The sequence below is a fragment of the Lepidochelys kempii genome, chromosome 24 (genome assembly GCF_965140285.1).
Source record: "Lepidochelys kempii isolate rLepKem1 chromosome 24, rLepKem1.hap1, whole genome shotgun sequence".
In the NCBI taxonomy this organism is placed as follows: domain Eukaryota; kingdom Metazoa; phylum Chordata; order Testudines; family Cheloniidae; genus Lepidochelys; species Lepidochelys kempii.
The window spans coordinates 5,030,852-5,056,419 of NC_136403.1; the positions used below are offsets into that span (position 1 = coordinate 5,030,852).

General features: G+C 51.0%; 1 protein-coding gene across 1 annotated transcript in view; it reads left to right on the plus strand.

Annotated features, from left to right (window-relative positions):
* Positions 1 to 460: 460 nt before the first annotated feature.
* The window catches only part of LMNA (lamin A/C), a 51,752-nt gene continuing 26,644 nt past the window's right edge, over positions 461 to 25,568 (plus strand). The window contains exon 1 of the mRNA XM_073323267.2: positions 461 to 1,699. Coding sequence (XP_073179368.2) covers positions 1,350 to 1,699 — 350 coding nt within the window. The 5' untranslated portion in view covers positions 461 to 1,349. The remainder of the gene's footprint in view (positions 1,700 to 25,568) is intronic.

Genomic DNA, 25,568 nt, shown 5'->3' on the forward strand with positions numbered 1-25,568 from the left:
GAGTGATGTAGTTATACTGACCTAATTTCCTAGTGTAGACACAGCCTAATAGTGCTAGTGCTTGGAAGAGAATGCAGGACTCCTGACTCCCTGAAGCTGCCAGATCTGGGCAGTAGAATCCGGGAGTCTTGACTCTCACTAGCCACTGGACCATGTCCCTCACTTTAGGGGGTTACTGTGTATGCTGAGTGGCTGCCTCACCCCAGCACCCACAAGGTCCCTTGATGCCATGACCTGGCCTGGCACAGATCTGGTTTGGGATGGGAGGTGTCTCTAAGAGCTTGTCTACACAAGGGGAAATTGTTGCAGAGTAAGGCTGGCTGTGAATTTAAAGCACAGTAGCTCTCCAGGTGGACGCTCTCATTCCAGCAGGAGGGTGCCTTTTTCTGGCATAGCTTAATCCACTTCCAATGAGAAGTGGGCTGCTTTGTATTCCAAATGAGCATGCCCACATGAGGTTAAAGCAGGTTAAATTCACACCTTTTGTTAATTCGGATAAACTTTCCTGGGTGTCTCCCTGTAGGAAAGGCCTTATTCTGGAACAAGAATGTCCACCTGGGGGACTATTCTGGTCAACTACCCCATGTAAATAAGCTCTAACTCCTTGTGTGAGCACTCTTATTCTGGAGGCAGGATTGCCTAGTGGATAGAACACTGCACTGGGCTTCAGGAGATCTGGCTTTGCCACCACCCTGCTGGGTGACCCTGAGCAAGTAATTTCCCTGCCCTCTGTCTCAGTTTCCCCACCTGTAAAATGGAGACCATGATACTGACCTCCTTTGTAAAGTGCTTTGAGATCTACTGATGAAGAGTGCCCCAGAAGAGCTAGGGATTGCTATTTATTATTTTTATTCTGGAACAAGAGTGGCACTTCGCAGTTCAGTTTAAACCCCGTCCAAAGCAGCAAAAACTAAACTGCAAAAGGTGCTCAAATTCCAGAATACTCATACGGGGATTATACCACTATCATTAGAGCTGTTTAAATTCACATCTGAATGTAGGGGGTTGGACTAGATGACCTCCTGAGGTCCCTTCCAATCCTGATATTCTATGATTCTAAGTACATCTCGCTATAACTTTTCCCTTGTGGACAAGCCCTTATTTTAAACATCGCCTGTTCTTCCAGGAGCCTCTGCTCCTTTAAATAATCAAAGCAGGGGGCTGGTCCTATTTTGCCTAGCCGCTCCCACTCCCCCATCTCCTACTTCCCAAGGATATTTGAGCCGAGATCCGTGTGAGTGACTCAGACTGTCAGTACCAGAGAGGCAGACGCAGACGTGGGGAAGGCAGCTCCAGAGATCTGAGTCACCGACCCGTGTTCCCGTCTCTCTGCCAGGCTGTGAACCGCGATGGACACCCCATCTCAGAAGAGGGCCACACGGAGTGGGGCGAATGGCACCCCGCTTTCTCCAACCCGCATCACCCGCCTGCAGGAGAAGGAGGATCTGCAGGAGCTCAACGACCGGCTGGCCGTCTACATTGACCGGGTGCGCTCGCTGGAGTCGGAAAACGCAGGTCTCCGGCTGCGCATCACTGAGTCCGAGGAGGTGGTGAGTCGCGAGGTGTCGGGCATCAAGTCGGCCTACGAATCGGAGCTAGCGGATGCCCGCAAGACCTTGGATTCCGTGGCCAAGGAGAGGGCTCGACTGCAGCTGGAGCTGAGCAAAGTGCGGGAGGAGTTCAAGGAGCTGAAGGCACGGTAAGTCCCAGGGCAGTGCCCATGCTAAGCAGTGGGGCAGCTGGTAATGGAAGAATTTCCCTTTTCCCCCCTTACCAAGAATGGGGCAGTCCCTAGAAGCTGGATTGGGAGCAACCAGAGTTGGCAGCCTTGGGAAAGAGGCCACAAATATCCTGAGGCTGCGGGCCAAGCGAATAGCATGTTTGTAATGTGTTTGGCAAACAGTGAGGGACTGGAGGGGGAAAAAAAACAATCCGGAGGAGGATGGGAAAAATCTCTAACCTGGCTGGGATGTTACTGTGGAAGCGGGGGGGTGGGGATGATTCTTGGCTCCCCCCTACCCCCCCCCCCCAGCAATAAATTGCTGCATGATGGTCAGTGTGTAAATTCAGCCCTGGGTGTTCAGGGGCCGGCGCCGTCCTTGGAGGGGAATTGTCTCGGCAGCTGTCCGCTGGTGTGGAGAGATCCTGATGAAAGTGCCTTTAATAACGTGACGTAGAATTAGCAAGGGATCTGATCCGAACTCCCAGGCTTCAGAGGGAGTGGAGAGGGTTCGGTATCCGAATCTGAATCTAAACTCTGCGTCTGGCCTCCGTTTCTCTAATAGGCTGGACGCGGTGCCCTAGATCCAGTTGGCTCTGAATTTCCATCTTGGGGCCTATCTCTATCTTAGATTCTCTCTCTGAGGCTGCTGAATAAGCCAAGCAGTAATTGATCTAGCTGGCCCAAGTGTAGCTGGCCCTGGCTCTCCAGCTTGGAGATCTTGCTTGCCTGGCATATTCCCCCACTCCACCTTTAACAGATTTTTAAATGACTGGCTTGTGCTGAGCTGTCCCTGTTACCTGACCGGGGGTTTTCTGTGCGTTACCATGCGAGATGCCATGCGGGAGGGTCTTTGGGAATGGGCTGGAGCGCAGATCCATGGCTCTGCTGAGCCTCTTTCTATTGCCCTGTGTCTCTTTCGAAACTAGCCTGGGCCTGCATAGACAAATGGGATTCAAGGGCTTGGATTTGGGGTTAACTCTTGGTGTGTCAAACTCACCTTCTTATTGCGGCGCTCTGGGGTGTGATGGGAGCCCCCCTGGTTCTGTCTGACTGGTAGCTTCAAAGTCTGTTCCTCCCCTCCCTATATTGTACTTTCCTTTCCCCTGCTGCTGCCAAACTTGCCTAAACCCCCCTTTCCCCACCCACGCACCTCCCTGCTATACTAGACTTGGCATCGGGGAGCTCAATAGCACCAGGTGGCATTCTGCCCATTCCAACGAGCTGGTTCCCTCCCAAGCTTTGGACCTTGGCACCCAACCAGCAAGGGTTGCCTGTGGACTTGGGTTTCCCGTTCTGTCTCTCCTCAGCCCATGCTGCAGAAGCACTTGTCCCCAGTGGGCGGTGGTGAAGGTCAGAGGGATCCAAAGGAGGTTGGGAGTGGCTCCTGTATCTGGAAAGCTTCAGAGCCCTGCTGTTTCACTCAGTGGTCCTGATTCAAAAGTCGTGGACTCCCATTGACGTCATGGAGTTTGGATCAGAACATGACCCCCTTTAGGGTCTTCAGCTCTGGCGTATTCTGGTCTCTGCTGAGACCAGATCCTTGCTGGGCAGCAGGGGACACTCCCATAGGGCTAAGTCTGCTGTCTCCATCACGCACCCACCCACAATCCGTTCCAGAGAGCGTAAGCAGGATTTGAATCCAGGTTTGCATGACGGCAAATAAAGCACGTCTCCCATTCCTGCATTATATCTGAAGCGTCTTACCTCCCTGGCTTTGCTATAAAAGAGTTTGTTTTCTAAAAGACCCCCAAAAGGGGCAGCCTGCCATGAATAATCAACCCACTCAGAAAGCGGGAGGAACATTTTACAAATGTCTTTAAAAACTGCCCAGGATTTTATATTTAGCTTCCTGTGTCTCTCCCCAACCATGGATCCGTCTCTAGATAACTCTGTGGTCATCTCTGTGCTAGAACTGTAGCTAGTTCTGAATTTAGATCCTAGAGACTCGTTGCTATTTGGAGATGGATTTTGAATGCAGGTTTCCGTGTGCTGAATGTCTGTGTCTGTTTTCCCCTGGCTGTGGGCATGCCGGGATGGGGGAGGATTTTGACGATAATGGGGAGGAAGAGATTTTGCTCCTACAACAGGAGCCGTGTTTTCTAAAGGTTTTGCAGCCTTAAACGTTAAAACCATCCCCTCGATCTTTTTCTTAAGCCATCCATTACAATAATGCCCAGCCTACAGCCAGCTCCTGCTGCTGTGTGGCTGTTACACAGCTGCCCTGCTCCACTCCAGAGATGGCTGCATTGCAGTGATCCCTGTATATAATCTGTACGTTCTGTTGCTCACTGGAATGGAATGTGCATTCTTGAAAACTGGATGGTGCTGCTGCCATTCTCTGACACAACAGACCCCCTTGGAAAAAACTCCCTTCCCCGAGGGGTTTCCCAAATGATCACTCTCCTGTTCTGAACCTCGTTATCAAAAGCGACTGTTGGTGACTCAGACCATTTATCTTGAAAGCTCCCGCTCCTACCTTTTTTTGTGCTTGGAGAACAGGCAGTGACAGTGACGTTGACCAAGAGACACCAAAGTGTTGTGATGTCTCAAACAGAGACCTGTGAATCAGCAGCGAGAGTAAAGAACAGGGTTTATTTCCCCAGATGTCAATATTGAATTATTCATTTACTACTTAGAGTTACTGTACTGGTTACTATCAACATGATGAATTCTGGGAAGAGCTTGATAATGAATGTAGGGGTGGGTGAGCATGGAGGAGTTGTGTTGGGTTTCAGGAAACTTTCTGATCTGAAAAGTCCTCGTGATGAGCGGGATTTATTGTGTTCTGCTCTGATTGCTTCCTCGGGGCTGTGAAGTTACTCAGAGGGAGGCACAAGTTAAATGAATCAAAACAACTCCGCTTTGGGGAGGCGTTCCAGTAGAAATAGCATTTCGTGCCTCTGTAGCGTGACTCCTCTGAGGTTCTCAAAGCACTTTAATACACCGCCTGCAAGAGAGGTAGTTACTAGACTCACTTTACACATGGAGGGAAGCTGAGGCACAGAGGTAAAGTGACTGGTTCGAGGCCCTTCACTAAGCTGGGAATGGAGTGCAGGGGTCCTGGCTCTCATCACCCAGCTCTAACCACAGACAATATCCAGCGTCTCCTTTGTATGGGAGAGATCTGGGTTGGAAAGAGCTCTGCTCTGATCCATGCTAAAAGCGGGAGGTGTAGGCTGTTTGTTCTGAGCAGCCTTTCGCGCCGATTTCTGGGATAAAGATATTTGGGTCCGGTGTTCAGGGAGGCCTCCGTGAATTTACCTTCATTTCTCTTCCTGGGGCTACTGGCTTGGAGAATAGCTGGCCTTCGTGGCGGCCCCATAGAGTTGACTGAATCCCCTACTACAGGCTGGGAAGGGAATTCCATAGGATAATCTTTTGTGGCAAAAGCTCTGGATTGGGCAGTCAGGGCTCCTGGTCCCAGCTGGGGCACTGTGACCTACAGAACAAGTCCTGTCCCCTCTCTGTTGCTCAGTTTCCCCCTTTGTAAAAGGAGCCGGGGACAATAACACTTACCCAGGTCCCAGAGGGGGCTGTGAGGCTGGACTCATTGGGCAGGACAAGGAAGTCAGGCCCCTCCTGCAGTCACTATTCCCATTGCTAAAGGGGTGCAACATGCTACCAGCTGAGAACAGGTTCTGAGCTTGCTTTGAGCTGGGGTAAGTGGCTTCACAAAGGGACGGAGGTTGGAGCCCATTGTCTGAAATACTCTGAGCTGCCCTGGTGGAAGATTCTCTAGGAGCACGACTAACCCAGTCCTCGCGCGCATTCAGTCTTGTATCTAGAGCTGAGGCAGAAACATTTCCTTGGTATCTTCCCCCACCAGGCTCCCCGACCTCCTGTGTGAGCGTTATCTGGGCCGAGCAGCCACTGTTCCATTAGAAGGGCTGGTGCGATAGTATCTACAGCATGGGAGAGATGACGAGAGCAAGCCAAGTGTCTAAAGGCTGGTGGTTGTCAGCACCCAGCGTCTCACGCTCATGAGCTCTGCTTTGGGTGTCTCATACCCCAGGCTGGTCAAGCCACTAGTGTGGCTGAATCCACCTGACAGGGCGTGTCAGGAGAATCATAGAATCATAGAATCTCAGGGTTGGAAGGGACCCCAGAAGGTCATCTAGTCCAACCCCCTGCTCAAAGCAGGACCAATTCCCAGTTAAATCATCCCAGCCAGGGCTTTGTCAAGCCTGACCTTAAAAACCTCTAAGGAAGGAGATTCTACCACCTCCCTAGGTAACGCATTCCAGTGTTTCACCACCCTCTTAGTGAAAAAGTTTTTCCTAATATCCAATCTAAACCTCCCCCACTGCAACTTGAGACCATTACTCCTCGTTCTGTCATCTGCTACCATTGAGAACAGTCTAGAGCCATCCTCTTTGGAACCCCCTTTCAGGTAGTTGAAAGCAGCTATCAAATCCCCCCTCATTCTTCTCTTCTGCAGGCTAAACAATCCCAGCTCCCTCAGCCTCTCCTCATAACTCATGTGTTCCAGTCCCCTAATCATTTTTGTTGCCCTTCGCTGGACTCTCTCCAATTTATCCACATCCTTCTTGAAGTATGGGGCCCAAAACTGGACACAGTACTCCAGATGAGGCCCTCACCAATGTCGAATAGAGGGGAACGATCACGTCCCTCGATCTGCTCGCTATGCCCCTACTTATACATCCCAAAATGCCATTGGCCTTCTTGGCAACAAGGGCACACTGCTGACTCATATCCAGCTTCTCATCCACTGTCACCCCTAGGTCCTTTTCCGCAGAACTGCTGCCTAGCCATTCGGCCCCTAGTCTGTAGCGGTGCATTGGATTCTTCCGTCCTAAGTGCAGGACCCTGCACTTATCCTTATTGAACCTCATCAGATTTCTTTTGGCCCAATCCTCCAATTTGTCTAGGTCCTTCTGTATCCTATCCCTCCCCTCCAGCGTATCTACCTCTCCTCCCAGTTTAGTATCATCCGCAAATTTGCTGAGAGTGCAATCCACACCATCCTCCAGATCATTTATGAAGATATTGAACAAAACCGGCCCCAGGACCGACCCTTGGGGCACTCCACTCGATACCGGCTGCCAACTAGACATGGAGCCATTGATCACTACCCGTTGAGCCCGACAATCTAGCCAGCTTTCTACCCACCTTATAGTGCATTCATCCAGCCCGTACTTCCTTAACTTGCTGGCAAGAATACTGTGGGAGACCGTGTCAAAAGCTTTGCTAAAGTCAAGAAACAGTACATCCACTGCTTTCCCTTCATCCACAGAACCAGTAATCTCATCAGAGAAGGCGATGGAAGCGATGGTGCTACTCATAGCTCTGTTGTCAGCAAACGCAGGATTGGTGATGATCTGGTGCTGGGGACGTTGACTCGCTTAACAGAGATGCTCTCCCCTTGCCGTAGGTACAGCCCTGCTTCCTTCCAGGGCTGGAGTCTCTAGTTCTTGCTGGTGAAATTAACACTGGAGAAAGGTGCTGCATTGACTCAGGCCAGGAGCTGAATGCTAAGTTAGTGCTGCTTTCTAGCTCCTTTCCTCAAGGGTCTTGGCTGGTGGTTTGGCAACTGTTCACCGAGCCTCCCGACAACTTTGTGCAGTAGGAGATACATTATTGAACCCATTTTAGCAATGGGGAAACTGAGGTAGAATAAGGCTCAGTGACTTGCCCAAACTCACTGATTCTGTCTGGAACAGGACTCATCAGTTCTGACTCCCCCATTCATCCCCCTGCCCCTTGCTCTGATCATTAGATCACACTCCCCTCCCAGAGGTGGGGGTCTGGACCCAGGAGTCCTCGAAGTCCTCTGCTCTAAATGGTAGGCCACACTCTCTCCTGAAGGCATTCCAGTCCATTGAATCTGCCTGGTGCAGGCAGTGAGAGTATAAGACCAGGTCTACACTAAAAAGTTAAGTCGACCCAGCAGCATCAATAAGGGGTATGAAAAAGCCACACCCCCTGATCAACAAAGTTACGGTGACATTACTCCCAGTGTAGACAGTACTGGGTCCAAGGAAGAATTCTAGCTACCACGTCTCGGGACGGTGAATTAACAACAGTGTCGGGAGAACCCCTCCCGTTGCTGGAGAAAGTGTCTACACAGTGGTGCTGCCGTAGTTGTTTAAATGTAGACAGAGCCCACGTCTCGGTGCCCCCCCTGCCACAGCCCTGCGTGGACAGGTACGGGGGGGCGGTGTCTCCCTGGCCTGTTTTGCCCTGGGGCACTCGCTCTAGTGTTAGCAGTTTCCATGCTCCAATCCCCGTGCCCTGCCGTAGAGGGTGTGGCTTATCGCTGGGCTTCCAACAACATCTGGGCAGGGGGTGGCACATAGAGTGACCAGATATCCAGATTTTATAGGGACAGTCCCGATTTTTGGGTCTTTTTCTTATATAGGCTCCTATTACCGCCCCCCCCCTCCATCCCGATTTTTCACATTTGTTGTCTGGTCACCCTAGCTGGCACGTGCCAGAGAGATCTCGTTGCAGGGTTGGGCTCTCCCAGTGCGATTGATGGTGGGAGACGGGCCGCAGTTGGCACTTGAGGGAGCTCCGAGCTGCCCTTGCTGAAGGCAGGCACACAATAGGCGCCTTCTTAAGGACCAGGGCTGGGCCCGCTGCATGGAGGTGAAAGGTGAGGAAACAATAGACCACAGTGCAGCAACGGCTGGGTTATGATTAACTACCTTGCTCAGGGAGGCACAGCAATCATGCATCCCGGGCAGCTTTTTGCCATTGCCTAACTCTTCCCACTCTCCTGGCAGTGCCCAGGTAGCTCTGTCAGCCAGAGCCCTCGTACAGACTGGGTAGGGGCATCCTGTTCCGGCTCTGAGCAGGGCTGGGTGGCGTGATGGTGAGAATGCCAGGGCCCAGTGGGTGCTAGCAGTCCAAGTGGCAGGGGCTGCACCTGTGCTGGAAGAATGGAGGCAGCTGGAGAAAGCATTGCAGAAACATCCCATAGATTATGGCCTGGCACAAGGCAGATGGACACACGCTTGGCCTGCACCAGTTCAGGACACCAGCCAGAGCCCTGTCCTGTGCTGGTCTCTGGCAGGAGCTGCCTGCTGGACCGTTGCTCCTGTGCTGGGCAGAGCTGGCTCTGGGGTGGGGCCAGCCGCACGTGTCCCTAACAGCCAGGCTTGCCTGCCTGCCCCAGCAGCCTGCTGTTTTCCAACGGGCCAGTTGTGCTCCAGGGCATTCCCTGGCAGCTTGTGATTGGGTGGTGGAGTGGTAGTCTCCAGGTGGTTTGGATTTAAAGTGTGAGATCACGTCAGGCACGAGGGCTTGGCAGTGCTGGGGCGGCCCATGTCTGACTCACAGCTGCAGGCGGCAGCCAACGCCCTTCCCCTCCTGCATCACACGGCCTGGGATTCATGGGCCTCCCCTATCGGGCCCAGCCAGGCTGGAAGGATTGCAGCCAAAACACGCACCCACCCGGTACCCCTTAGATCTGGGCCCCCTTCATGCCACCCGCTGTGCCACGTCACACCCGTGGTCCTGCGCTGTGGTCCCTGCCCCCACGGTGGCGATTTTTTCCAGCCCCGGCCTGTCCGTGCCTCTGAAGGACAGCTATGTCTGCACTGGTGCATCCTGGGAAAGCCTGGGTCACGCTCCTGGCCTGCCTTAGCTGCTGGAGGAGAGGATTGTCAGATGACATGAGATACCCTGGGCTGCTCTCCCGCGTGGAGCAGCACGAGCTGGCGTGGGAACAGGCAGTCACCCAGATGAGGGGAGGTGGGGGGTTTCCCTTCGAAAGCTCAGAAGGGCGGCAGCACTGGGACTCATGAAATGCAAACCAACCGAGCTCCTCCAGAAGGTGAATGACAGCTGCCTGGGACAGGTCAAGGGGAGAATAGGTTTGTCAAGCCCTGCCACGGCTCATCCTGTCCTCTCCATGGTTCTCTGCTTGGGGTGAAGGCTTCTTCATCAAGGGCTGCCCAACCCAGCCTCTCTGTCCTTCATCTCCCGCTCTCACAGCTTGGTGCAGCCGAGGCGCCATATATCTTCCAGGCGGTGGTATCCAAAGTCTGCACAAGCCATTGCTCGGGGACGGGGGACACCTGCATGCGGGAGAGGGGCTGGGATGGAGCCCTGCCTCAGGTTTACTTTGCAGAGGTGGCTTCGCTATAAAAGCAGCGCCCGCTCTCCTGCTGCTCCTGATCTTGTTCTCACTGCCCTGCACCCCCAAGCTGTACAGGAAGCTCAGTGGTCGGTTTTGGTGTGGCTCTGTTCCTTCTTAATCGGATCCTGCTGCTGCCCTCCCGGGTCTAAAACCACATTTGGCCTGATCCTTTCAGCACCATGGTTCTGCCAGTAGCAGATTCCAGCTGGGTGGCCTAGAGCCTCCGTGAGGAGCTAGCCACTCATGCCATGCACCCTTAGTTGCTTCGTGTTAGGCGGTGATGGTCTGGCGGTCTCTGGGGCCCCCACGGGAATGGATCTGGACACCCGGCTCTACAGGGCTCTTTACTCTGGTGAGTGAGGAGCTGCATCGCCAGAGTAAAGGTTGATACCCTCACTCTTGTTCAGGTCCATTAGCCCTTTGTGGGTACCTGACCCACTCTTATCCCACTGCTGAAGAAATCAAGGGCCTTGCCCCACGGCAAAGGGAACTGGATTCTTCATGGACCTCCCCGCTGCTGCAGTGCATGGGGAGGTGCAGTGTGTTTTGGGCTCCTCAAAGTCTCTAGATGCTAAACTGTTCATCCCAGCTCATGCTTCATGTCTGGCCTAATAGTTAGCTAGTTCCATTCTGGCCATGGCTGGCGGTTTTGCTAAGAGCCTGATCGAAGACGAGGAAAGATAGAGGGTTGTTTTTTTCACCATTCCTTCTCCGAAACAGGAACCAGACCCTGCTCATTATAAGATTGTCTGAGCGATTGCTTCCTGAATTCCAGCCCCTAACCTGATTAAGCTGGTAGCTCAGTATTGACTTTCGCTCTTTCCCCAGCCCAGTTCTTCTCCTGTTTCTTAATGAAGAAGAGTCTCTCTGCCTTTGAAATCTGTGTGGACATGGAGTAACCAAGCAGCTGCGCCTGGCTGTGGGCAATGGGTAGTTAGTTAACATCCAGCACTGATTTCCCCCTCCCCACCAAACCTGAGCCGCAGCACTTTGTTAGTTGCAGGTGGGTCTTTGCCTGCTCTGGGATTTAATGGGAGACACCTGTCCTACTCACTGGGAACTCCACTGAGACTCCACCAAACTCATTCCTCACAGAGGGTCCCCCAACATCCATCAGATGGAAATGGTGGTTGATCCCTACTAAACTCCACTGGACTCAAGCAGGCAAGCTAGAGATGCCAGGCTCAGCAGCACATGGCTGGTCGTGCCAGCCAGTCCCTTAGAACTTCCACTTCTTGTTGTATAAAGAGAATTACATGGCTTCTGTGTTTGTTTAATCTGAGGGCTCTCTTGCTTTGTCTAAACAGCCAGTCTGAGCCTTGAGCCTGGATTCGCTTCCTAGGTCTGGAAGCGAGAGTGTCTGGGAGTGTGATCCAGTGGGTGAAGCAAGGGACTGGCAGTCAGGACTCATGGGTTCTGGTCCGAGCTCTGGACCAGAGCAGAAGAACTTGGGAGTCAGGACTCCCGGGTTCTAATCCCAGTTTGCTACTGACTTTGTGTGACCTTGTGCAAGTCACCGCTCTGCTGCCTGCCTCAGTCTTCCCATCAGTAAAATCTTACATGGGGACATGAGACTTAAAGTCCCCAGAGTACTTTGAGAGCCTTGTGTATGATATACAAGTGCATGTGCCTGCTAAAACTCTTCATGCTGGCAGCGATCTTCCCTCTTCCATTCATCCCACGCGGAGCTGCACCGCCCCTCTCTGAAATGCTTCACTATGATGATGATGTGGTTTTACTGGAACATTGTGCATAGGGAGAAAAATTTGATCTTTATGGAACATTCCTTCTCCCTCTACCACCACCCGCTTTATAAAAAGCCTCCAGAAGAAAAACCGTTTTACTTAGGGGGAGATCTTCCCTTCTGGGATGAACAAAGAACAGATTGTACAGTCAGGCCGAACTTCAAAGGGCTGTACAGGAATCACAAGAGCAACCTGCTAAAAGAAAAGTATATTGGGCAGAGGAATATCCCACATTTATATCCTTGCTAATTTCATAGCCACTGGGCCTGATGCTCATTCACACTTAGGCCCCTTTTCCCCCCTCTGGGAGCTTAAAGGAGCCTTAGAGTGGGTGTCAATGCGAATTGAGCCTGGTGTGTTCAGTTACAAACTCCAGATTATTTCCCCCAAATTATTTCAGTCATTGACACTCCAGGCTGGGCTCTGCAAATGGGAATTGGCCAGGCTCGGTTAGACCCACAGGTTACTTGCCGTGCATGTTGTGTGTGTATAAAACCAAATCCTGCTTTTCATTCTTATGTCAACAGACTTTACTTGTTTCTACGCTAAAGCTGTTTTGGACCCCTCTGGCAATGTAAAGGGACCGTAGTGTAAATGAGAATCGGGTCCAGCGGTGTTCAGACCCAGGCAGGGTTTAGCTGGCAATGTTGGTGCTGTACACAGAATAAAGACTCCCGCTTGCTCCCCCAAAGCTTCAGGGTTAGTGGGAGCAATAGCTCCTCTGTTCCAGACAAATCTGACCCAAACCCAGACAGGGAGAAGGGATGTTATGTTAGGAGAGAGGATCCGTTTTCACATAGGGTACTTAGACTATGAGCTCTTTGGCACAGGGACTTATTTTGTTCTGTTTGTACAGCACCTAGCACCATGGGGCCCTGGTCTATGACTGGGCTCCTGCCTGCTGCCACCATAGAAATAACTAATAGGGTAAAATTTTCAAAAGCACTTAAGTCCCATCAGTGTCTAAATTGCATTGACTTCTCATGCAACTTAGGGTCCTAAGACACTTAGGTGATTTTCTGACTGTAATGACCCTTAGGAAAACGAGGGAGTGAATGAGAAGATGGGTGGGAAGGGGTGGGAGGCTTGGGTGTGCCTCTTATTTTGTTCAGTCTGTGCATGGAGAGAGATTTGATTTCTCCAGGAGAGAGGTTTGAATTTCCACTGTGAGTTTCTTAAAGAGCCATCAGGAGCCAGGATTTGAGTCCGAGGAAGCAAAGCTACCCTGGCTTGATTCTAAACCGGGCGTGGTAGGATTGTGGCTCCTGAACTGGGGGAAGATGGGAAGGCCTCCTCGATATTTGCAATTGGAGGGGACCTCAAATTATTTACTTGTATTATAGTAGGGGCTAGAGGTCCTAACTGAAATCAGGGCCCCATTGTGGTAGGTGCACAACATATACACAGTCAGAGAGAATGTCCCAAAAGAGCTCACAGCAAGACGAGAAGGGGGAAACTGAGGCACAGAGAGACGTGATTTGCCCACGGTTGCCAAGCAGGTCACTGACAGAGCTGGGAATAGAACCGAAGTCTCCCAGTCCAGTGGCTCTATTCACTGGACAGAGCTGCTGCTCTGTGCCTCAGTTTCCCCACCTGTAAAATGGGGAGGATGATCCACTGGACTATGCTGCTTCTCTGATTTGAAGAGGTTCTTCCCAGTTCCAGCAATGCTGCAGGATCAGGGGGTGAGGAAGTCACACGGCTTTCCCAGCACCGGGATCACTCTGCGGAGTCACTCGCATCCCTTTCTGCTGAGCATGCTCCAGTCTCTTGATCTTCCTGCTCGTCGCTGCATGGCTGGGATCTCCATGGCCCTGAGATACCCGCCAGTATGACAGGCAATTTATAAGAACCGGCTCTATACATAGCCCCAGTCAATCAGACCCCAGCCTCGTCTCTGATCGTCCACCTGTTCTTATGTTCTCTCCCTCCCCTGCAGGCACTCAATAGCCTCAGTGTGAGGCTAAACAACTGGCCAGGCAGACAACTGTGGAGGGGACTGGAGTAGGGGGGGTTAAAGAGGATCCAGTGACGAAGCGGGCAGTCTGTGTCAGTTTCACATCCGCAGCTGTGGTGGAATGCAGCAGCCTGTCTCCTAGCAAGGCCTGGCGGTTGAGCTCACCACGGCATTGGGAGAGCCGAGGGTGATGAGATCGAGACCAGGGCTCAGTTCTCCACTGCCCCATTACGTGCGTGCTCATTCGCACCAGTGCGTAGCGGGTGTGAAACATTACCATTCTGATCACATTGCGCTGGTGCGACTGAGAGCACAAGGGGAGCAGGGCAGCGGAGCATCGGGCCCTGTGGCGTTGCACCGCAGGCCCTCCCGACTCTGCAGCAGGCTCCAAACAGCAACAGGCCAGCACGGTTTGAACTCAGCATTAACACAGGGACAGACACATATCCTGGCTGCACCGTGAAAATACCTTATTGGGGTTGGGGAGCCCTCCCAGCAGAGCTGTGCGCCCCTCCGTACGGAATTAAACTGGACAAAACACATGTTAATCACACTCCAAACTGCACTACAGCCTTGGACTGGTCTGTGGCTAAAACATGCTTCTGCCCCATTTAACACTGCAAGAGCAGCTGTTCTAGCCATGTTGGTGTGGACACCCATGTTGTTACCAGCTCCCTCCAACATGGTACATTCTATAGTGTTGCAGGATCATAACTGGTTGTGGGTTATAAAATAACGTCCTGACTGCACTGAATAGGGAAATGGCAGCACAACCGTGGGAGAGCACTTGTCAGTCCCCTTTCTCGTAAGAGGGATGGTCTTGTGGTTAAGCACTGACCTGGGATTTGGAAACCTGCCTTCAGTTTCCTGCTCTGCTACAGACTCCCCCGATGACCTTAGTCAAGCCACTTAATCTCTCCATGCCTCAGTTTTCCCAGCTGTAAAATGATGGATGATTCTGACCTTTGTAAAGTACTTTGAGACCTACTGATGAAAAGCATGATAGCAGAACTAGGGATTATTACTGCTTGCCTTGTCTAGTTTAGACGGTTTGAGGCAGGAATGGCCTCTTACTGTGTGTCTGTACAGTACCTAGGACAACGGGGTCTTGACTTCAGTTGGAGCCTGAACGTAGACGTTGCTGTAATACAAGAGAACGGTGCTTGGAGCAGTGTTGCTAACACCATTCCAACTGTAGTGGGAACAGATCCTTGCTCTCTATGGCGAAGGGGGCCATCCCTTTTGGCTAAATATCACAAGTGCCATAAACATACCAACCGGAGCAAAGTCCTCAGTTAAGAATCAGGAGCAGAAGAGATAAAACACACACACCTGGAGATCAACACTGGCCAGTGTCAGATTAGAGATCACCTGCACTGTATACCAGATTCTAGTGTGTCTGCTGTATTTTACAATAATATAAACTGCAGTGACTGCCCAGGAGAGGCAGTAAAATTTGTAGCTCTTGTCTTTGCAGAGAAAAGCTTGACACTAGAAGGTAAACACCCGAATACACAATTTAAAAAAAAATTTTTTTAAAGAGCCCCTCGTGACTTTTTAGGCCATTCTCATGGGTTTTCTCATTGTAATCCCTGTCTCTTCTTCCACCCCCCCCCCCCCCAACCTTCATGGTAAAGTTCCTGTGTTTGCTATCAGTCCCTTAAGATCATCAGCAGAAAGCAGAAATCCTGACTCAGTCTGCTCACAAGATTCCCCCCCCCCCCACCCCCAATGTTTTGTTCCTTGGCTTCCTACAGAGGAAAGAAACCCCTGGGAATGCACAGCTTTGAGTCGGATGCCGGCCTCTCTGTGATGGCAGCAGTAGATGAGACTCAGGGAGCCCTTCGCCCATAAGGGGATGTGGGGCTGAGTTGACCTAGCCTGCCATTGTGCTGGGTGGCTGCTTTGAATGTGCTGTCTGCATGGATCTTAGGCCCTGCAAACCCACAGCGGACGTGGAACCCTCCCATATTGGGCCAGCTTGTGATGCCGTCGGTACAAGACAGTAACGATCCCCTGCTCCCATATTATATGTATTACAGTAGCGTCTGGAGACTTCAGTTGAGCCTGGGGTGCCACTTTTAAAGCGTACAATCTAGACAAGTCAGAGGGTGGCAGGGGAAACTGAGGCACGGAGAGGGGCTGAGTGACTTGCCCAAGGTCCCACAGGGTTTGTCTACACAGCACTAGCTATGCACAGGCTAGCCTACCCACATGAGTTTGAATCCATCCAGCGTGTGGGGCAATAGCAGAGAAGACACTGCAGCGAACGGATCCGGGTGCGTGGTTGGCTCGCAAGCCTGTTCTCAGGCATGCGCTGCTCTGTCTTCGCTACTGTTGTTACCTGCGCCGGCAGGGGGTGGGCTAGCCTGGGTCGGCTAGCCCATGCGCGGCCATCGCTGTGTATACAGACCCACAGTGAGTCTGGGGCCAAACAGGGAATGGACACCTGACTCCCAGTTCTGTCCCGTGTCCGCTGGACTGTGCAAAGTGCTGGACGCTCAGCATCTCTTCGTCTTACTGTGATGCAGCCCCAGGCCCTGGAGTAGGAATCGAGAGGAACCTAGGACGTTCTGCAATCTTGGTTGGTAAAAGTGGTGGGGATGGGGCGTGATTCATGTTCCACGGCCTGTGAGCAGACGCTATCCAGGGAGTGGTTGCTTCTGGAGTAAGCTGTAAAAACTGAATGGAAAGGTGCTGGCTGCCTCCCCTCCTCCCTCCCGTCCCAACACGCTGCTGTTTCCTTCCTTAAACATTGCATGAGCCGACCTACGCGCATCGGTGGAAACGTGATCTGACCAGACCTCCGTTCACGGGAGCCGGTCTCCACAGTGATCCCAGCTGCTTAGCCGCTACCTCTGCCGGCCACGCCTGGCTGCGTGGGTCGGAGGCTTTGCCTGCGCTGCAATTCCAGCCATCTGTGTATTGTGCCAGGGCCCCTCATACGGAGGGGATTTCCCCTGGCACAAATGGTGCTGCACCAGGGTGAATGGGCTGTGGCGGCTGAAACCCCAGCATAGACAAAAGCCCGAGGCTTGGTTCTCCGGAGAACCTGGAAGGGGCTGGATAGTCACACAGCCAGAATGTCGTGGCCAGCGGCAGACACCTGTTCTGGCCTAGTGGGCAGTATTACGGGTCTAAGGGCGTTGTGTTTTAAGCCAGTAAAGCAACCTGCTCTGTTGCACGGGAGGTTTAGGAGCCCTCAGTTATCCAGCAAAAACAGCCCCACTGGGCTGGGTCTGTCTCATCTCGCATGTCACAGCAGCCAAGCATGCGTTTGTCTCCCCCACCCTTTCCCCAGTGCAGCCCAACAAGAAGCCCGACTTTGTTTGTCCCTTCTGGCAGGAGGTGGCTCTGAATTCCTGAGCCGGCAGTGCTGCCAACCCCGCCCTGCCCTGGGGGGGATACTCCCACGCTGGACATGCAGTCTAGGCAGCGGAGTCGGGGCAATTGGATTCCATGCTACAGGGTGTGAGATGATTGTCCAGTGACTCAGAATTTCCACTTCTCCTCCCCCTCTTGTCCCCCAGCAGCGCTGGGAAGTGGGCATTGGGCATGAGATATGTTCACTTCTCACTATGGGGAAACAATGGGGTCTAATGGTTAAAGCTGGAGGCCGGAGTTCAGGACTCCTAGATTCTGTTCCTCACTCTGGGAGGAGGAGTCTGCTGTTGTGGTTAGAACAGGGGTCCTTGGTTCTGGTCCCAGCTCTGCTGGTAGCTTTCTGTGATCCTGAGGAAGGCGAGGCCTAAAGTTTAAGTTCCTGTCCTTGGACATGAACAGAATCAAAGGATTAGTGATAGCTCAGCCTCGCTGTGTACCAGGTGCTGGCATTTTTCTCATTAATCTCTGCCCTGTTCATAAAACAAGGTACTGTTCAGAGTCCCCTAATGACTCTGTTAATCTGTATCCTGATCGCACAAAGGTCACTGCAGGGCTGTTTGCTCAGTGCATGCATGAGACGTGCAGGGGAGCCCAACGCTGCACTAACAAACCTTACCACTCCTCCTCGCGGCTAAGCCCACGTATGTTTCTGGATGTGCCACAAAAGAGCCTTCATAATAACCGTCAGCCAGGGCACATTGCGAACATCTGCCATTCTCGTTAGGTGCAGATGGTAGAGCCAGTTTGACCACAGCACAGATCGTGGACTGTACGTGGAAGGAAAGCTGGGCTAGTCGTGGGTGGGCACCTGGGTTGGGACACTGGGGTTCAATGCCTGGTTCTTCAGGGCTTCCTGTATGTCCAATTTCTCCTGCGCCTCCATTCCCTGACTGTGAAATGAAATAATCCTTCCCTAACACGCACAGGGGGATTGAGAAGATAAAATCCCATAATCATAACACCTAGCTCTTTTCAGCTGTAGATCTCAAAGCACTTCAATAGCAATATCTCTGTTTCACAGGTGGGGAAACTGGGAGGGGACTTGTCAAAGGTCAGCTGGCAGGCCAGTGGCAGGGTCAGGATTAGAACCTAGGTCTCCTGAGTCCAAATCTCCAGTTCTCTATCCATTAGGCCACACTGCCTCCTTTGGCAATTGTGCCTCAAATACTACATTGCCAAGGGCCACGTAGGTACCTAGATAAAATTGGATTATTTCTATCCCTTCCGTCTCCCCCTCTTTTTCCCTTTCTTCTCTCCCCTCTGGATTTACAGGCCTGTTTTCTGCAGCAGCAGTTACTGCCAGCCCCACAATGCCACGTTTATAGACACAACAGCAGTTAAGAACTTGCTTTTAAAGGGGAATGACTCATTCACAGGCATCCTGAACTGGGCAAACAAGCAGGCTCCTCCGTCTGCTGCCAGCGCTGGCTTCTGTCGGGCCTTTCTTCTGCTGCTGTTGCTTCTCTGTCTCATGCAAAACAAATGCCCTGGCCTCGTGTAAATGTAAATAATTCTCCTGCATTTATCTGCCTCTTTCCCTTGCCAGCCAAAATGTGATTTATGGTTGGTGATTTATGTGATTGGTGATTTATGCATAGATGTGGGTAGATCAACAGGCTGTTCTGAGGTTAAGACTCAGACTCATAGACTTTAAGGTCAGAAGGGACCATTGTGACCATCTAGTCTGACCTCCTGCACATTGCAGGCCATAGACACTCGCCCACCCTCTCCTGTAATAGACCCCTAACCTCGGGCAGAGTCACTGAAGTCCTCAAATCATGGTTTAAAGACTTCAACTTACAGAGGATTCACCATTTACACTAGTTTAAACCTGCAAGTGACCCATGCCCCATGCTGCAGAGGAAGGCAAAAAAACCCCAGGGTCTCTGCTAATCTGACCCAGGAGGAAATTCCTTCCCGACCCCAAATACTGCGATCAGTTAGAGCCTGAGCACATGGACAAGAGCCGCCAGGCAGATACCTGGGAAAGAATTTTCTGCAGTAACTTGGACACTGCCTGAGACTCTGAAGGGGGAGGGGAAATAGCTCAGTGGTTTGAGCATTAGCCTGCTAAACCCAGGGTTGTGAGTTCAAGCCTTGAGGGGGCCATTTAGGGATCTGGGGCAAAAATTGGGGATTGGTCCTGCTTTGAGCAGGGGGCTGGACTAGATGATCTCCTGAGGTCCCTTCCAACCCTGATATTCTGTGATTCCCAGCACTGCCACAAACTCCTTGGGTGCCATTGGTCAAGTCATGTCATCTTTCCGTGCCTTTGTTTCCCCAGCTCTAAAATGGGGAGAATAACCCTTCCTTTCTGGCACTCTGAATCCATCTGGTCTGTTTAGACTGTGTTCTCTCTGGAGCAGGGACTGTCCCTCCCTAGTAGTCTCTGCAGAGCCTGGCACAATGGGCCCCAGACCTTGTTCACTACTTGTCTGTGCAGTGCCCAGATCTCTGTGGGAGTCTGTAATACAAATAGACTCAATGAAGCACCCACAGAGCACCAGAGATCTTTTGTGACTTAATCATGAGCGACTGGGAAGAACTGATGCAGCCAAAGATAATTTGCCCACACAGCAACTCATCTCTAGACAGTATCCAGGACACCCTGAACATAGACACCAACTGGCTGGGTCCAGGCACTGTGGTTTTGCCCATGCATGGAGGTCACTGATACAGCTCCTTCCCTGTCCCACTTGATCACATGTCTTCATTGAGCTGCTGTCTCTCTCTGGTCTTGTGAGTCTTCAAACCGTGTGACTCTTCCTGCAAAAATGAGCATAAGCCCTTGGAGGCCAGGCTGTCCTAATACTGACCGCTTCAGAGAAGATCACGCTTTGGCTGTATGACCTGTTCGACAAGCTCCAGCAAATGTGGGCTGTGTGTATATAGCTATGTAGATGTAGCCAGCTAACCCCTGATACATACATGCAGTAAGCGCGAGGTTATCAGTGTGAGAGATTTTCAAGGGTAAGCCCGTGATGGACACTTTAGCTGAGTGCATCTTTTGTCTAATAAATCCACGTCGAACAAAGCCTTTGCATCCGTTGTACTGCATGCTGGGTCTCCAGCAAGACTGGGGATCTGATCCAAAAGCGCGGGCCCCTACCCCTCGGGCTAAAGGAGAATCCCCATCAACATTACAGGGTATATGAAACACAGTTGGGCAATTCCAATTCCATCCAGGAGAGGGCAGCAGTTACACCAAATCTTAAAATCTGGCATGAGACATATAAATTAGCTGTGAGGTTTGAGAACTGTGTTGGGCCTGTTTCTCAGCTACCTCGTTCCTGTGCTCAGGGCTAGGATGGAGCAGAGAGGTGGCTTTAAGCCACCTTTGCACTTCTCATATTCTGGGCCCTGCCTGGCACCCTGGGGGGCCCTGGGAAGCAGAGAACAGCTGTCACTGTGCCAACACTCAAAAGTCCCATCCCTTCTATACAGTGCTTTAATCCTGCTTTTGTGCCTTCATTTCTCATGGGGAGCCACGTGGGGGCGACGGTGAGGGGTGCAGACAGGTGATGGTCTAGCTCCCTTTTTGCTTCGGGAGCATGGAGTCAAGACGAAGACGTGGCAGAAGGTCGGGTTTTCCATTTCAGTGCTGCTCTCAGCTGTGTTGACTGTATTAGCCTTGCCCTCTGGTATGAGCCCAGCTGTTCTGCACATGGGTATACAAGGCAAAGCTCTCAAAAGAGAGGCTAACCCACAGTGTTTGCATGTTGGAAGCAAGTTTTGGTTACTGTGGGGCCCTACGCCCTAAAGGGGATTGGACAAGACTTCTGCATTCCTACATTTAAAGGATATGTATCAGCCCTTAATATTTTCTGTCAAGTTAGCAGAGTCATCAGCTCTTACAATTTTATCATGATTCTGTGAGGTTTGGAGTTTTTCTTTATGCCCCATGTGTTGGAGTCATGTGATTATATAAGAATCTCAGCTTTTATTTAAAAAAAAAAAAAGTAAATTTCCAGCCTTCCTGATTACAGGGAAAAGTTAGAAAACGTGACTCCTAAAGGCTCAAACACCAAAAGGCAAATAAAAAGGACCTCAGCTGTTTTACTCTTTAGCCAATTTCGGCGTGTCTTGGGGTGAGATTCATGATTTTTGAATCCTTGAGGTTCTCAATGCTGAGTTTGCGATCCCTTAGCATTTACGCCTGTTTGATCTTCAGAGCTGCCTAAATATTGCTATTACCTTTATAATGTTTTTTTACATCCATATAGATTCTAAGACCAGAAGGGACCACTGTGATTATCTCGTCTGATCTCTGGCTTTTGATGGCTTTTTAAAGAGGAGGAGGACAGTTCGGGCTCTGAAGCTGCCCTCCCTGAAAAAACAGTTACCCTGTGGGCAGAATTGCTAGGACTTCAGTCTCCTTTTAGGGCTTGTGTTAAGCACTCAAGTTGCATCTGTTTAACTCAGGCCTTGTCTAAATGGGGAAATTGACCAGCGTATACAAAGCGGAATAATTATCTGGAATAAAATCACTTTCCTTCTGGAATAGTGTCTTTGTGGGATAGTTAGTCCAGAAGAGCTTAATAATAGCAATCTAGAATAGTTATGCTGGTCAGTTTCCCATGGATAGACAAGGCCTTAAGTCTGGTTTTTAAACTGATTTAGATAAACCTGTGCAGAGCCCTGTGTGGATTCTTACTTCAGTTTAAGAGCATCTTATTTTGATTTAGCTTAAACCTGTTCCTAACTGACTTTAAACTAAACTGAAATAAGCCTGCTTTAGACTGAAATAAAGGGGTTTGGTCCAAAAGGCTCTGTGTTTTAACTGATCAGTTTGAAGTGTCACACTGGTGTAATAAAGTAATTCTGCATGTAGACTACCTCTTAGACAAGGGTTAAGGCCATGTCTACACTAGTGCTTTTGCAGCAACACAGCTGTGCCGGTGTAACTAATGTCATCCAGAGGGGTGGTTTTTTACAACCCTGAGCGACATAAGTTATAGCAACAAAAGGGCTAGTGTGGACATAGCCTTAGTTACACCCAAACTATCTTCAAAGTTGCACCAGCTGAATTAAAGATGCGATTTGAGTTAAACTAAATCAATGTAAACGGGTTTAAATCAGATTAAATTAGTCCGCACAGGGATTTGCAATCACTCTGCCTGGAGAATGCAATGTTTTGTCCATTGGCATTTTCATGAAGGGCTGGGAATGCGGTCTAGTGGTGGGAGCCAGAGGGGCTGGGCATTGGCTGACTGAGATTCTGTTCCCAACTCTGCCACAGACTACTGAGAGACTGTGGGCAAGTCACTTCCCCCCATCCCATGCCTCAGTTTCCTTGCCTGTAGGAAGTGGATATAATTATTTAGCTGGCCCCAGGGGTTGGGGGGGTGGGAGGGCTGGTCTGATTCTGAAGCCTTCCCAGATATTCTGCAACAAGGCACTGCATGAGCACAAAATAGTCACAGCTGAAGCCTATCTCAGCATGTGTACTAGCCTGTTCTTTCATCTGTATGTCCTGGTAGCACACAACTGTTTGCATACACCTGGCTCCGGAAACTCACCACATCCTGCCTAAGCCAAATACAGGGCTGCTAAAGAGATTCCCTAGGCAAAGAGCTGACTGATAGACCGTGTCAAGGGAAGAGGAAACTTTGTTACTCAGCTTATACCTGTAATCAGGCCCGATCCTCTGTCCCCCGGCGCCTTGTAAAGTCATTCACACCAGATCAGCAGGGTCATGTTCTGATGTGTGAATGACTGGAATGGGCCCTCGCATGTGCTAGGAGATTGGTTGGTGCACACCAGCTGACGTTCGGGCCCCAGCCTTTCAGCTGCTGTGTGGGAAGCAGAGTTCCTGTCTTTTTCCCCCGAAACTGTCCCAGTATAGCTGGCTGATTGCTCATGGTTAAAGCTCTGCTAAACACTACCATTTCAGTCAATCGCGGCCCACGCCTGGCAAAACCCAGCTAAGATCCCTTCCTCTTCGATATTGCCCTCTGCCTGCAGCAATTACTAACCAGAGCCAAAGCCCACCCCGTTGTTAGGGCCACATCAACCCAAACAGGAGCAAACCCTGGTGACTCGGGGTTTCCATTTCTGGCCTTATGGAAATACGCTGAGCGGCTGGGATGACTCATCTGTAGGGGCCTGGCAGGCCTGGACGGGTGACAGATATGGGATCACTTCTAGCCACTGCTCTGTGTGGGGTTTTTTAAATGCAATATTTGTTCTAAAATCCTGTTTCTTGTTCTTAAGCAACTGAAAAAAACACAGCTGTTTGGTGCTCACAGATTCTGATCTGTTGCAGGAGTGACTGACTCCAGTAATTAGTAGCTAGGTAAGATCTGTTGGGGAGGCAGGTGTGTTGAGGTGCGTGTCTTGTGTTGTGGTGGGAGGAAGGATGGCACAGCGGTTAGGGGCTTAGTCTAGGACTTGGGAAACCCAGATGCAATTCCCTACTGTGCCACAGACTTCCTCTGTGACCTTGGGCAAGTCACTTAGTCTCTCTGTGCCTCAGTTTTCCATCTGTAAAATAGGCGTAACAGCACAACCCCGCCTCACAGGGGGTTGTGAGGATAAATACATTTTTTTAAAAAAATGATGAGGTACTCAGAAGCTCTGATGGCCAGGTAAGTACCTATGGTGGTGGTTTTTCACGCAAACAGCAGGATCATAAAAAATCACACCAAAAATCTGTGGCATCTAGAAGCCCTGTCTAAAATCAGAGCTCCGGTGCACCAGAAGCAGTACAGCAAGAGATGGGCCCTGTAAGGTTCATTCCATGCGGGGCTTGATGGCCGGTGAATGCCACCAGTGAGCAGAGCCAGCTGAAAAACGGAGGGGGAAATCTTGCACAGAAAGTTTTGAAAAGTGAGAAGCTGTTTTCGTTCGGCGGCTTTAGAAAAGGGACGCTCCTCCAGCTACTCAAAACTTTATTTTTTTTTTAACCAAAGATTCCCCCCTCAACCCTTTTTCTTTTTCTTCTCCTTATCCGCCCCCTCCCCCCCACCAATTTTGCCACTGAAAAGGGGAGAAGCAGGAATGTGTTAAGGAAAATGGCGGCGGGGGGGGCACGCAATTTAATGAATTTGTTTCCCAGTTCCATTTGAAATCTTCCTTTTATATGAAACAAAAAGCTTTGCTTGTGATTTCAGGAAATGGGGAACACCTCTAATTTTGGGCGAGGAATCCGCTGTTCTAATGGAAAAATGGCATGTTCAAAACATTTCCATCAGCTCTGCCAACAAGCTGTTTCCATCCTGTCGAGAGCCAGGCAGCCCTGAGAGAATTCCCATCTCGCCTTAATGAAATACATGTGCCCACAGGGGCCACTTGGGTATGGCCAGCGGGTGCCTGGCAAGGAGGTGCTGTCAGCTCTGGGTTGGCACCTCGGGGGCCCCAGGTCTGGTGTGTCTGGGAGGCGTGGTCTCCTAGCATCCTCTGATGATGTGGATCAGAATCGGTGCTGGGTTTGATGCCCCGACAGGATGCTCGCGCTGTACAGATGTTTTGCTAGACGCACCCCTCCTTGGATACTGGTATCTGTTTATCCAGGCAATTGGCAGCGTCTCTTCAGAGCTGAATGAGATGGGTGAGTCAGAAGCCCTAAGAAGCGGGTTCTCCCCATTGCCACATTGTAATGCTTCCCATTCCACCCTTTCCTGCTTTCTGCATTGTTTTCCAAGCACAACAACATGTCAACAGGAACCCTGCGTCCTAGGGAGCCCTCCAAACTTCCCAACCTGCTTCCAGTGAGGTTTGACCTGAAATCAAAGAGTACCTGGGGCAATGCTTGCTCTTGTAGCAGGCAGTGAAGCTAGAACCGGGGGCTGGGAGGAGGCAGGATTCCTGGGCTCTGGGAGGGAGATGTGCTCTAGAAGTGAGAGCAGGTAGGGACTGGGAATTGGGACCCCTGGGTTCTGTTAACAGATCTGTGCAAATTAGAGTTTCTCCTCTGTGCGTCAGTTACCTCATCTGTAAAAGTTTCCTAAGCTGCTCTGGTGTAGAGATTCCACTGGAGTTGTAAGAATGTGGTATGGGAGCTGCTAGGAAATGGTTTTTTTCTCACTGGATCTCTGGGGAGGTGGGACGCAAACTTCATTAGGGTGTTTGCAGATAATCACAAGGCTCATACGTGGAAACTCAGTGGCTGGCTGGCTTGGCACAAGTGTCAGACAGTTCTTCCGCTCCAGGTTAATTCTGCTTGAGCAGGCATTTTGCATGGCACGGCGTGGGGTAGATTTTAACGTAGAAACCAGTGGGGGAGGCAACGCTCATATTGCTACCGATTAATCCTGGCATGCTGGTTCAATGCCAACTTTGCAAACTTAACAAAACCCCCACCCCAGATCGTCCCATCTCCAGGACCCAAAATAGAAGCTGGTGTCTCCTAGCAAGGAGGCTCATGACTAGGAAGTGAGGGCTGCTGCTGATTTATTTATAATAGGCATATTGGGGAGGTGTCGCTTCCTTAAACGAGTCTAGTGGGAAATCCGTGGCAGGCATGTCTTGCGGAAGTAAATTAGCAGGTAGGGCACTGCCAGTCGCTCTGAAGAGCCTAGTGGCGTTCCAAAGCTTTCTCCCCTGCTGCAGCGAACACTCTGTTGTTACCACTCTTCACCTGAGTGCCTTCCGCGTTCTCGCTCCGGTGCCTCTGCAAGCCAAGCCCTGCTCTGAACATTCCTTAGGTTATTTATG